The sequence below is a fragment of the Aquarana catesbeiana genome, linkage group LG10, assembly GCF_042186555.1.
Source record: "Aquarana catesbeiana isolate 2022-GZ linkage group LG10, ASM4218655v1, whole genome shotgun sequence".
Taxonomy (NCBI): Eukaryota; Metazoa; Chordata; class Amphibia; order Anura; family Ranidae; genus Aquarana; species Aquarana catesbeiana.
The window spans coordinates 252,574,358-252,587,339 of NC_133333.1; the positions used below are offsets into that span (position 1 = coordinate 252,574,358).

At 48.3% G+C, this 12,982-nt stretch overlaps 1 protein-coding gene across 5 annotated transcripts in view; it reads left to right on the forward strand.

Annotated features, from left to right (window-relative positions):
• PLEKHG5 (pleckstrin homology and RhoGEF domain containing G5) overlaps nucleotides 1–12,982 on the forward strand; it is a 355,104-nt gene that overhangs the window by 218,888 nt on the left and 123,234 nt on the right. For 4 of the 5 annotated variants that reach the window (XM_073603639.1, XM_073603640.1, XM_073603641.1 and 1 more), the window contains one exon: nucleotides 4,831–4,967. In XM_073603639.1, coding sequence (XP_073459740.1) covers nucleotides 4,831–4,967 — 137 coding nt within the window. Of the gene's footprint in view, nucleotides 1–4,830; nucleotides 4,968–9,047; nucleotides 9,289–12,982 lie in introns of those variants that run through there. The other variant, XM_073603644.1, reaches the window with a different exon arrangement.

The following is a 12,982-nucleotide window of genomic DNA, read 5'->3' on the forward strand; positions in this document are numbered from 1 at the left end:
ACAGACCCCCCAGGACAGAGCCCCCCTCCATTACTACAGACCCCCCAGGACAGACCCCCCTCCAATGGTACAGACCCCCCCAGGACAGAGCCCCCCTCCATTACTACAGACCCCCCAGGACAGAGCCCCCTCTGAAGGCAGGGGAAGATACATAGTGGGCAGCTGTGCTGGCAAGCGCTGCTCACTAGTACAGCAGCGTGCGCGAGAGGGAGGGGGGAGAGGGAGGGGGGAAAGAAGAGCCCGCAGCTGCATTGGCATCACTAGGGTTGGGGTCACCCCCCCTTCCACCAACTATAGTCGCCCCTCAGTACAGACCCCCCTCCACTAAGTATAGACCCCCTCCATCAGTGCAGAACCCGCACTAAGTATAAACCCCTCCCTCAGTACAGACCTTACTCAGTGCAGACCCCCCCAGGAAAACCCCCCTCCATTAGTACAGACCCCCCCCAGGACAGACCCCACCCTCCATTAGTACAGACCCCCCCTCCATTAGTAATGACCCCCAGGACAGACCCCCCTCCATTAATACAGACCCCCCAGGACAGACCCCCCCTCCATTAGTATAGACCCCCCAAGACAGACCCCCCTCCATTAGTACAGACCCCCCAGGACAGACCCCCCTCCATTAGTACAGACCCCCCAGGACAGAGCCCCCCTCCATTACTACAGACCCCCCAGGACAGAGCCCCCTCCAATAGTACAGACGCCCCCAGGACAGAGCCCCCCCTCCATTAGTACAGACCCCCCAGGACAGACCCCCCCTCCATTAGTACAGACCCCCCAGGACAGACCCCCCTCCAATAGTACAGACGCCCCCAGGACAGAGCCCCCCTCCATTAGTACAGACCCCCCAGGACAGAGCCCCCTCCATTAGTACAGACCCCCAGGACAGAACCCCCTCTCCATTACTACAGACCCCCCAGGACAGAGCCCCCCTCCATTACTATAGACCCCCCAGGACAGACCCCCCTCCAATAGTACAGACCCCCCAGGACAGAGCCCCCCCTCCATTACTACAGACCCCCCAGGACAGAGCCCCCTCCATTACTACAGACCCCCCAGGACAGACCCCCCTCCATTACTACAGACCCCCCAGGACAGACCCCCCTCCAATAGTACAGACGCCCCCAGGACAGAGCCCCCCTCCATTAGTACAGACCCCCCAGGACAGAGCCCCCTGCATTAGTACAGACCCCCCAGGACAGAACCCCCTCTCCATTACTACAGACCCCCCAGGACAGAGCCCCCCTCCATTACTATAGACCCCCAGGACAGACCCCCCTCCAATAGTACAGACCCCCCAGGACAGAGCCCCCCCTCCATTACTACAGACCCCCCAGGACAGAGCCCCCTCCATTACTACAGACCCCCCAGGACAGACCCCCCTCCATTACTACAGACCCCCCAGGACAGACCCCCCTCCAATAGTACAGACCCCCCAGGACAGAGTCCCCCTCCATTACTACAGACCCCCCAGGACAGAGCCCCCCTCCATTACTACAGACCCCCCAGGACAGAGCCCCCCTCCATTACTACAGACCCCCCAGGACAGAGCCCCCCTCCATTACTACAGACCCCCCAGGACAGAGCCCCCCTCCATTACTACAGACCCCCCAGGGCAGGACCCCCCCTCCATTAGTACAGACCCCCCCAGGACAGAGCCCCCCCTTCCGTTACTACAGACCCCCCAGGACAGACCCCCCTCCATTACTACAGACCCCCCAGGACAGAGCCGCCCTCCATTACTACAGACCCCCCAGGACAGAGCCCCCCTCCATTACTACAGACCCCCCAGGACAGAGCCCCCCTCCATTACTACAGACCCCCCAGGACAGAGCCCCCCTCCATTACTACAGACCCCCCAGGACAGACCCCCCTCCATTACTACAGACCCCCCTCCATTACTACAGACCCCCCAGGACAGAGCCCCCCTCCATTACTACAGACCCCCCAGGGCAGGACCCCCCTCCATTAGTACAGACCCCCCCAGGACAGAGCCCCCCCCCTCCATTACTACAGACCCCCCAGGACAGAGCCCCCCACCATTACTACAGAGCCCCCCTCCATTACTACAGACCCCCCTCCATTACTACAGACCCCCCAGGACAGAGCCCCCCTCCATTACTACAGACCCCCCAGGACAGAGCCCCCCTCCATTACTACAGACCCCCCAGGGCAGGACCCCCCTCCATTAGTACAGACCCCCCAGGACAGAGCCCCCCTCCATTACTACAGACCCCCCAGGGCAGGACCCCCCTCCATTAGTACAGACCCCCCCAGGGCAGAGCCCCCCCCTCCATTACTACAGACCCCCCAGGACAGAGCCCCCCTCTATTAGTAATGACCCCCCAGGGCAGGACCCCCCCTCCATTACTACAGACCCCCCCCCCTCCATTAGGGTACAGTACATAAAAACACCCGGGCGGCAGCTGGAGAGGAGAGTGTGCAGCCGCGCCGCCCGGGTGGAGAACAGAGGAGTACACAGCAGGAGTGAGAGACACAGAGAGGAGAATGTGTCAGCACGGACCGCTCCGCTCCCCCCCCCCCCGCGCGCGCGACATCACTCACTGCACGGCTGGTCTCTCTCCACACAGAGACCAGCCGCTCTGCCTCCCTTCTCATCTTCGGCTGGCTGAAGGAGGGAGGGGCTTGAGCACTGAATACAGCGGCGCCTTTCTTCTTAGAACACCAGCGGAGAGGCGCCGCAGGACACAAACAAGAGGAGGAGGAGGAGGAGGGAAGGGAGCACTCTGGCGCTACAGCGCCCCCACCTCTCTGGCGCTGGGGTGCACTGCACCCCGTGCACCCCGTCTGGGATCGGCCCTGGTTACAAGCATGACTCCCAACGGCAGAATGGGACTTGCAGTTCTGCAACAGCTGGAGGACCACAAGTTGAGCACCCATGCTGTAGGAGGTCCCTCATGTGCATGTGTCCTCATGTACAATGCACGGCTGTTAACCCTGAGCACCTCCAGGTAGTAGAGTTATTTCAGAATTTGGAATAATTGTCATAAATTCAGATGTCCAAAGCCAATTCTAAATTTCAGTATTTTTGGCAGTTTAGATTTCCAAAAGGTGTCTCAGATAAAGGGATCAAAGACTGCTCGGAGGGCTGTTTCAGCGTTACATCTGCTTCCGCTCTTGTCCAGGCTCCCTTAGCTTGACTGGCCAGTGCCTCCATGTCCCACACTGCTATCTCAGTATTCCTGATAGCATTTTTAAAGAATGTAGTTCAGACTATTTTTAGTCCCATCATCTTATCAGGCCGGACTGCCAGGAGTTCCCCAAATGATCCTGAGGAAATTTACATAATTTTCTGCTCTGAAATACACTTTCTGGAGCCTGGTTCAGATTTCCATTGACTTCAATAGGTCTTCCAGTTTGGAAAATCCAGATTTCACATTTTCAAAGTTCAGTCAAACCACAACTGATCAAAATTTTCAGTTCTATCATCTATGATTGTGAGGTCAGGTACTGCGGTTGGAAGATAAGACGTGGCTTATCTTGGCAATCCAATTCATCCCAAGGTTGAGGTCAGGACGCTTGAGTTTCTCCACTCTTCTGGGGAAGCTTTCCACAAGATTTTGGAGGGTGTCTGTAGAAATTTGGGCCCATTTGTGAGGTCAGATACTGGTGTTGGATGAGAATACCTGGCTCATCTTTGGGGTTCCAAAGTATCCCAAATGTCTTCAGTAGGCCTGAGGTCAGGGCTCTGTGCAGGACACTCATGTTCCTCTACACCATACTGGTCAAAGCATGTCTTTATGGATCTGGCTTTGAGCACAGTCATGCTAGAACTAAAAAGGACCTTTTCAAGACTGCTATCACAAGAAATGAAGTGCAGGGGAAGACTAGAACCTCGGTCATCCAAGAGAGCATTCATGAGATCAGGTACTGATGTTGGATAAAAAGAACTGGCTCAGGGTTGACGTTTTAATTCATTCCAAAGGTGTTCAGTAGGGTTGAGGTCTGAGCTCTGTGCAGGACAATCGAGTTCCTCCACACCAAACTGTGACTTTACCATCCTCTGCTCCTCTGGGAAAGCTTTTCCGTAGGATTTCAGTTGTCTGAGGGAATTTGTGTCCATTGGGCCAGAAGGACATTTGCGAGAACAAGTACTGCAGTTGAATGAAAAGACCTGGCTCACAGTACAATTTATTCCAAAGGTGTTTAGTAGGAATGAGGTCAGGGCTCTGTGTAGGCCATTCCACTTCCTCAACACCAAATTGGTTAAACCATGTCTTTATGAAGCTGGCTTTGTACACAGGGTCAGAGTCATGCTGGAACAGAAAATAGTCCTTACCACCAAATAGTTACCACAAGGTTGGAAGAGCACAATGGTCTAAAATATCTTTCTATTCTATAGGACTAACAGTACCCTTCAGTAGAAACACCTGAACTCAATAATTTGAAGGAGTGTCCACATACTTTACTGTACTTTTAAGTCATAGCTCTGGAACACGCATGTTGTGAACGAATGTCAGATATCCTTATCTCTATGCTTGTTAGGGGTCAGCTACTTAAACAGCATTGAACCCATGACATCCAGGAACTAGCATCTTCAAAAATAAATGTAGTCTCCATTTTTCTCTAGTGAAAATTTCACTTTAAATATCTAGAAGCGTTTTAACTTCACATTGGGTTTCCTTCCGAAGTCATAAAGTCGTTAATTCTGTACTTGCAAATAATTGTGGAGTCAGGGGTCTCTTGGTCCTCTGCCATTGGTGGCTGGAGTGGAAGATAGGGTTCACCTTTAGCTATGACTATAAAATTGGAGTCATTCATCGCTCATCCAGTTTAATTCAACATTTCTCAATCTCTATATTTCAGAGAAGTTTTGATACCGGCGTTCGAGAGGAAAGGGATCGAGCTGAGTAAAGTGGATATATTTCTGGACCAGTCTAACACACCTCTGTCTCTCAACTTTGAAGCATATCGCTTTGGAGGGCACTATTTGAAAGTTAAAGGTAACGCTGACCATCTATGTAAGCTTGCCAACCGTATGAGCTGATCAACCTTGTTCAACTGCAAAACTAAACATTTCGTACTTCACTTTCCCTTTGTTGGATCTACTTAGTTCTGACAATATTTCCACCAAGTGTGAGCTTTGCTTGAACTCCACTGCCAGTGTTATCAGCAAGCTTTCGGTATTGTTTTTTGTTGCCGGGTTGTCACATGCAAAGTTCCCCTTCTACATTTATCAGAGGTTTCTAGACATGCAGAGCACACACACCAAATCCAGACCATCGAGTCAGGATTGACACCACATCCATTGTTGTGATGTAGGACCTCTCAGTAGGCCAAATTTTAAATGTTCTAGCCCAGTGGTTCTCTAGCTCAGTCCTCAAATACCCCCGACAGGCCATGTTTTCAGGTTTAAATCAATATCAATGACATGGTATTGATAAGAGCTATTTTATCTAAGGGAAGTTCCCAAAACATGGCCCGTTGTGGGGTACTTGAGGACTGAGGTTGAGAATCACTGTTCTAGAACACCACTAGAGCTTAGAGAAGTTTTCTGACTGCCAGCAGCATGCTCCCCCCTTGTTTTATTATTGGTCAGCCCACTACTATTACCACAAGGGTGGGTGGGTGTACCACCAACCAGGTTGAGTGGCACCATCTCTAAGCAGTCCTTCCAACTAATTTGCTTACCTGATCATCTCCTCCCCCAGCAGATGGCACCCCCCCATGCTGCAGCAGTGGACTGTTCTCAGCATCATCATGTCCAATGCGGGGTCTTGATGACATCAGGACCTTAGACCCCTGGAGCATGGGGGGGGGGGGGATTGGGGGCAAAGAGACACTGCCAGGACCAATCTAGCAGGGAATCGGGTGAGTAAATCTTCTTTTCCATACCCCTAGACCTAAACAAGGCAATTAACCCCCGAAAGTGAGGACGCAGTCCCACTACAAGGAGAAATTTTCAAGTTTCAGAGTTGGGCTTTAAATATTTATAGCTTGCAAAAGAAGGCAGCCATATTTGCTCATGCCATATGCTGGTGTCCTGTCAGAAAGCCGCTACCCATCAGAATATGTAACGGAAGTGACGTTCCGGCACGGCCATCTTGGCACACCCTGCACTCGTCTGGAGTAAACCTACAGTCAGAAGGTGGCAAGCGGACATCTTTTTACACCCACTGAAGTCTTGCATTTCACACTTAGTTTTACCAGTAGACTGAGCTTATGTAGTCCAATACTATATTTGGAAGTCCGTGTGACTATTTTGATGTTGAATTGTAAAAGCAGTGGAAAGCCCGCTGATCTCACAGGTTTGCTAATCTGCTGCTTTTAAAATTCAACATCAAAACAGTGTCACAGACTTCTAAATCCTGTATTTCACTATATAAGCTCAGTTTAGTAGTAAAAATAAGTGTGAAATGCAAGACTCCGGCGGGTGTAAAAAGATGTCCGCTTGGCAACTTCAGACTGTAGGCCTACTGCGGACGAGGGTGGGTGTACCAAGATGGCTGCAAGGGAACGTAACTAAGGTTGCATTGTCTGATATGTAGCGGCTTTCTGATAGAACACCGGCACTACAGTTTGCTTAAAGGAAACCTGTCATAAGAGAGAGGCTGACATCTCCTTCGGAGAATGTTATGCCATACACACAAAGATCTAATGCCGTGTACACACGAGCGGACTTTTCAACCGGACTGGTCCGACGGTCTATCCGACGGACTTTCGGCGGACTTCCGACAGACTTTCCTAACGAGCGGACTTGTCTACACACGATCACACCAAAGTCCGATGGATTCGTACGTGATGACATACACCGGACTAAAATAAGGAAGTTGATAGCCAGTAGTCAATAGCTGCCCTAGCGTGGGTTTTCGTCCGTCGGACTAGCATACAGATGAGCGGATTTTTTGACCGGACTCGAGTCCGTCGTAAAGATTTGAAACATGTTTCATTTCTAGGTCCGTCTGACTTTTGGGGAAAAAAGTCAGCTGGAGCCCACACACGATCGAATTGTCCGACAGAGTCCAGTCCGCAGGACCAAGTATGCCGGAAAGTTCGCTCGTGTGTACGCGGCATATTCCTCTATCTATGCTACACAGCGCGGATGGCTAAATTTTCCATTGCAACTATCATCAGCTATCAAATTACCTGAATAATTCCTGCATCTGATTGGATGCAGGTGCTGTTTGGCTGACAATCTTTCACCTGGCTCCTTCAATTTTTTTTAGTTGAGAAATGTTGGGAGGAAGGTGGCCAAAAGGTTGTTTGGTTCACCAGGAAATTCGCTCTGTGTTTGGCCATGTTTAGGTCCCTTTAACATGAAGGGTCCAGGCAGGTCCGCCTGTCTGTTTTTAAGGCGGACCTGATCGGACGGTCCATTCACCCCTATGGACCAGAGGGTGCAAACGGTCCCCCGAGGCCTCCTGCTCTCTAGCTCCCTTGTCTCCTCTTTTTATGCTCGTCTCCAGGACTTCTCCAGAGCCTCTCTCATCTTTTGGAACTCCCTACCCCAATCTGTCTGGCTATCTACTACTCTGTCCACTTTTAGGCGATCCCTGAAAAATTAATCTTTTCAGGGAATCCTAGCCTGCCTTCAGCTAATAACCAAATCTTCTATATCTCCCATCAGTTCATCCCTTACAGTTATTACCTTTTGTTCCACCAAACCCTCCGTATTAGATTGTAAGCTCCCAAGCCTCCTAACCCTCTTGTATTGAATTGTATTGTTGTTGTATTGTCTCCCTTTATATTGTAAAGCGCTGCACAAATTGTTGGCACTATATAAATCCTGTATAATAATAATATTATTAACCCCTTCCCGTCCTCGCTATAGCCGAATGACGGCCACAGCGCGGACCTACATTGCTGGGAGACCGTCAATAGACGGCCTCCCCTTTGCATGCTGCCCGCGCGCCCCCTCTGTGGGATCCCGGCCCCGCACCACGTGATCAGCTGTCAGCCAATTACAGCTGATCACGTGATGTAAACAGAAGATCGGTAATCTTTTTTTTTTTTTTTTTCTCCTCACGCTGACAGAAAAAAAAGCCGATCACCGGCTTCTGTGAAAGGGACATCGGTCCCGAAGAGGAAGAGGCTCAGCCACCTCAACTGTGCCCACCAGTGCCACCTGCCAGTGCATATCAGTGCCACCAATCAGTGCCACCTATCAGTGACACCTATCAATGCCCACTAGTGCCACCTATCAATGCCCACCAGTGGTGCCAATCAGTGCCACCTAGCAGTGCTGCCTTTCAGTGTCACCTACCAGTGCCTATCAGTGCCACCTATTAGTGCCCTTCAGTGCCACCCATCAGTGCTGCCATATCAGTGCCCACCAGTGCCGCCTTATCAGTGCCCATTAGTGCAGCCCATCGGTGCCCATCTGTGCAGCCTCATCGGCGTACATCAATGAAGGAGAAAAATGACCTGTTTGAAAAAAATTTATAACAAAATATGAAACTGTTTTGTTTGTTTTTTTTTTTTATTTTCGGTCTTTATTCATTTTTTTTTATCAAAAAAATAAAAAAACGCAGAGGTGATCAAATACCACCAAAAGAAAGCTCTATCTGTGTGAAAAAAAATAATAAAAATGTCACATGGGTACAGCGTAGCATGACCGCGCAATTGTCATTCAAAGAGTGACAGCGCGGAAAGCTGAAAATTGGTCTGGGAAGGAAGGGGGATTAAGTGCCCGGTAAGGAAGTGGTTAATAGTTGGCAGTCATGTTGACATTGTGGATTCTATACTGCCAGAATAAATAAACCAACCAGGACACCGGACATCGTTTCTGGGTCCATGATTCGGGCAGTATGGAAACCAGAGGATCAGCACAACACGGGATTAGCATTTTCAGAAGGATGGCAGCGGCTCTGTATGTCTTATGACTTTAATAGTGCTGTTCAGTGACTGTGTGTTACTGCTCCCTCCTCTTCATGTCTTCACATGTTCAGAAAGTGCATTTACTGAAATAACAGTTTCCCGAAATATTGCCCAGAGATATTAACCTCTTGTCATTTACTGAAACTGGATGACGTTTTCCTTGGTGCTTTTGCCCGAGGACATCGAGTCAACATTTAAACAGCACAAATCCCCCCCATCGAGGGCGTCTGCTTTCACTTTACCATCCGCGCTGCAAATTAAAGAGGGAAGAATGGAAGGCGGTCGTTATAGATGATTCTTTTCCTAAATTTAAAGCTGGGAAAACCCAGTAGAAGGATGCAGGTTCAGGAAGAGGCAGGCAGGACGTGTGTGGATGGGAGTGCAGACACAGGGAGAGTGTACAGAGCGCTGGGAGCAAGGAGCCACGCCGACCTCCACCACTGCACGGTAAATACCTCCTATTATTGATCCTAGATGGGAAGCTTATCGATCGGAAAAAACCCTCCACAAAGCTTTTCCTGCACCCCCATATTCAGCACACCCGCTTGTCTTTCAGATTTGCCTCTTCAATGTGGAGTTGAGCACTCGCTATAGTGATTTTTTTTTTTTTAATGCAGTTCATCCCACTTATTGCACACTTTATTGCACACAGGAAGTCACCTGGCAAAGTCGCACTATAAGTCGTGCGACTTTCAGGTCGCAGCAGTGTGAAGCGAGCGTTAGGGGGAGATGGGGAGCTCCCAGCAGTGCTAGAGGGATGAATAGATTAAAGTTATGTGTGGGCAGCTTATGCCATCAGCTACCTGATTCAATTCGTATTTGAAGTAGGGTTGCACCGATACTCCTATCTGTCTGTTTTTAAGGCGCACCCGATTGGACGGTCCGTTCACCCCTATGGACCAGAGGGTGTAAACCTGTGGTTCTCAACTCCTGTCCTCAGGACCCACTAAGGTCTAAGGTGTAAAACAAGCAACAGGGATTCTTCTTCTTCAGCATTCTCCCTCTGGGCCTTAATTATGCAATGCAGAACTTTCCCGGGAAACACAGTCGCCACGGCGTGTGGGAAGTAATTTGAGGGCATCAGGGAATAATTTAGGGGATCAGGGGTGGTTACGGGATGTAAGGGAATCATTATGGGGTATCATGGGGTGCTTATGGGGGGGGGGGGGGTGTAGTCACTATATTGGTTTATTTTAGGATGAAGTATTGTAGTATATCAGGGGGGTAAGTATGGGGTGTTAGGGAATTAATAAAAGATATAAAGGGGGTGAGGATGGGGTGTAGGAATTATTATAGGATATAAGGGGGGTGAGTATGTGGTGTAGGAATTATTATAGGAGTAAATATAGGGTGTTAGGGAATTAATAAAGGGTAAGAGGGGGTAAGTATGGGGTGTTTGGGAATGAATAAAGATATAAGGGAGGGGTAAGTATGGGGTGTAGGAATTATTATAGGATATAAGGGGGTAAGTATGGGGTGTTAGGGAATTAATAAAGGGTAAGGGGGGCTAAGTATGGGGTGTTAGGGAATTTATAAAGATATAAGGGGGGGGGGGGGGGGGGGGGGGGGGGGGGTAAGTATGGGGTGTTAGGGAATTTATAAAGATATAAGGGGGCGGGTACGTATGGAGTGTAGGAATTATTATAGGATATAAGGAGGTGAGTATGGAGTGTTAGGGAATTAATAAAGGGTAAGGGGGGTAAGTATGGGATGTTTGGGAATTAATAAAGATATAAGGGGGAGTAAGTATGGGGTGTAGGAATTATTATAGGATATAAGGGGGTAAGTATGGGGTGTTAGGGAATTAATAAAGGGTAAGAGGGGGTAAGTATGGGGTGTTAGGAATTTATAAAGATATAAGGGGGCGGGTACGTATGGAGTGTAGGAATTATTATAGGATATAAGGGGGTGAGTATGGGGTGTAAGGGAATAATAAGGGATATAAAGGGGAAGGGTAAAAAAAACAACTCAAGAGGGCTTCCTCTACCCCTTTGTTGTTTCATGAGCAAAAATCAACAAAATGTTGGATGAAAAGTTCAACTTTTCTAATCACTTACAGCGCCATAGAGTTACAGTTGCTGAGTACCAGGGCCGGGACAAGGGATGGGCAGGAGGGGTGGCTGCCCTGGGCAGTGTGGCTTACTGTATGGATTGGGGCACCAGCAAGGCATTTTAACAAGCGGGTGACTGCTGGGGTTAGCATCCCCTATACTTGAAGGGGGGGGGGGGGGGGGGCTCGGCTTGGCTTCTTTGCCCTAGGCACTGGATGACCTTGTCCCGGCACTGCTTGAGTACACCAGGAAAGTATTGACGATAAATTGTATTTTGCCCATTTATGGCAGGACTGGGATTATAGATACAATGATATTGTATGTTGTTACTTTTGACATTCTTATCGTTCTTATTGTTATTGTTATTAATTTGAATTTGGAAAACTCTAGATTGATGTATACATATACAAATCCAGAAAATAAATGTCGGTATAGAAGCTCTCTTTTATATATTATGAAATCTGACAGGTGGCTCCTGATTGGCTGCGGAGAGCCTTCGTTTTTCATTTGTGGTTTTAGCAATCAGTTTATAGCTAGCTATATATGTGGCAATTTTCTGGCAATTTGAATCTACTTTTAATCTACTTAATTGTGGCCACATACGTGTCTATAAGCTTATTCGGTTACAAAAATGTAAAAGCCACTGCCCAACCAATAACAAAAAGAATCCATTGTTCTTGACTAATACACACAGTAAGCATGGAAAGGTAATGATGATTTCCTATTGATAGAGTCTGTGCAAAATATGCAAAGGAAACAGAGTAGCAGGGTGCAGGGATTAAAAACTTGCAACTCTTTATTTGTAATCAATAGTATCACTTAAAGGGAGGTAGACTGTATTAGGTAAGGTTCACCATGCAGAGAGATGTGTCAACATGGCAAGATAGAACAAAAGGATCAATATGATCAATATGCCCAGGACTCAGCACAAGACCCACCAGATGATGGTGATAGCGTCTATGGCTGCTCTCTATGCAGGTCCACACAGTACAACTCAGCCCGAGGTGCAAGAAGGGGGTGGGCGGCAACATGTTTCGTGGGCTCTGCCCCCTTTGTCAAACCTCCTCTGTTTCAGGAAAAAAAACTTGCATTTCAAATAAAGAATTTTGAAGCAAAATAAGGGTCAGTGCCCATCAATGCAGTCTTATCCGTGTCCATCTGCAGCCTGGCCATTGCCCATTAATGAAGCCTGATCAGTGCCCACCTGCAGCCTCGCCATTGCCCATCTGTAGCGTTGCCATTGCCCATCTGCAGCCTCGCCATTGCCCATCAATGCAGCCTGATCAGTGCCCATCTTTGCAGCCTGAATGCACAGAATTGATCATTTCTTAGGAAGATTAAATATTAAAAAAAAAAAAAACTAGTCAATTTTGGAATTTTCTTAAAATCAATTTCTGAATAATCAGTTATAACGATTTAGTATAACTATATTAACCCAATTACAGGTCATAGTTTATTGTTTTAGGGTAATGTGGTGTTATCTTCATATTTTTATATTTTGGTTTATTGTATCAATGTTATGAGATGTTTCCATTGAACATGTGTCTAAGGCAGCCTCCCGCGGTGAGGACTGACGTGGAGCTTCATCTGTTGTGCCATTGAGAAGCACAATGGGTTAAATGACCTCAGCACATTGAGTATATAGTGACGCAGCCACCCCATCCAGTCATGCCTATTGGGAAAGACGTATTGTCGAAACGCGTCTAGGCGTGTCCAGATGGCTTGCTGAAACTGTCAGTCTTTGACGATCTCCACCTAGGTATCACCACAGATGAGCGCTCCTTCGGATGGTGAGGCGCGTATCGTACAAGCTGTACATTTCAGATGACTTCTATGAGATGCTTTTATATATTGAATTTGGTGTAAGCATATCTCTTAAAAGGGGGGGTCCTTTGATGGGATTAACATTTTAAACTGGTTTTTCGCTATGAGGATTCCCTTTTCTCCTATGTTTTGAGCTAAAGAGTCAACAAGTGGATATCTCGCTGTGAGTAACTAGACCTATCGTGTGGGATTTGTTAACCTCTTATGATTGCTGATCAATGATTTTAATGGACGTGGTCTTGCTGCATGTCAAGGATCCATTGTTA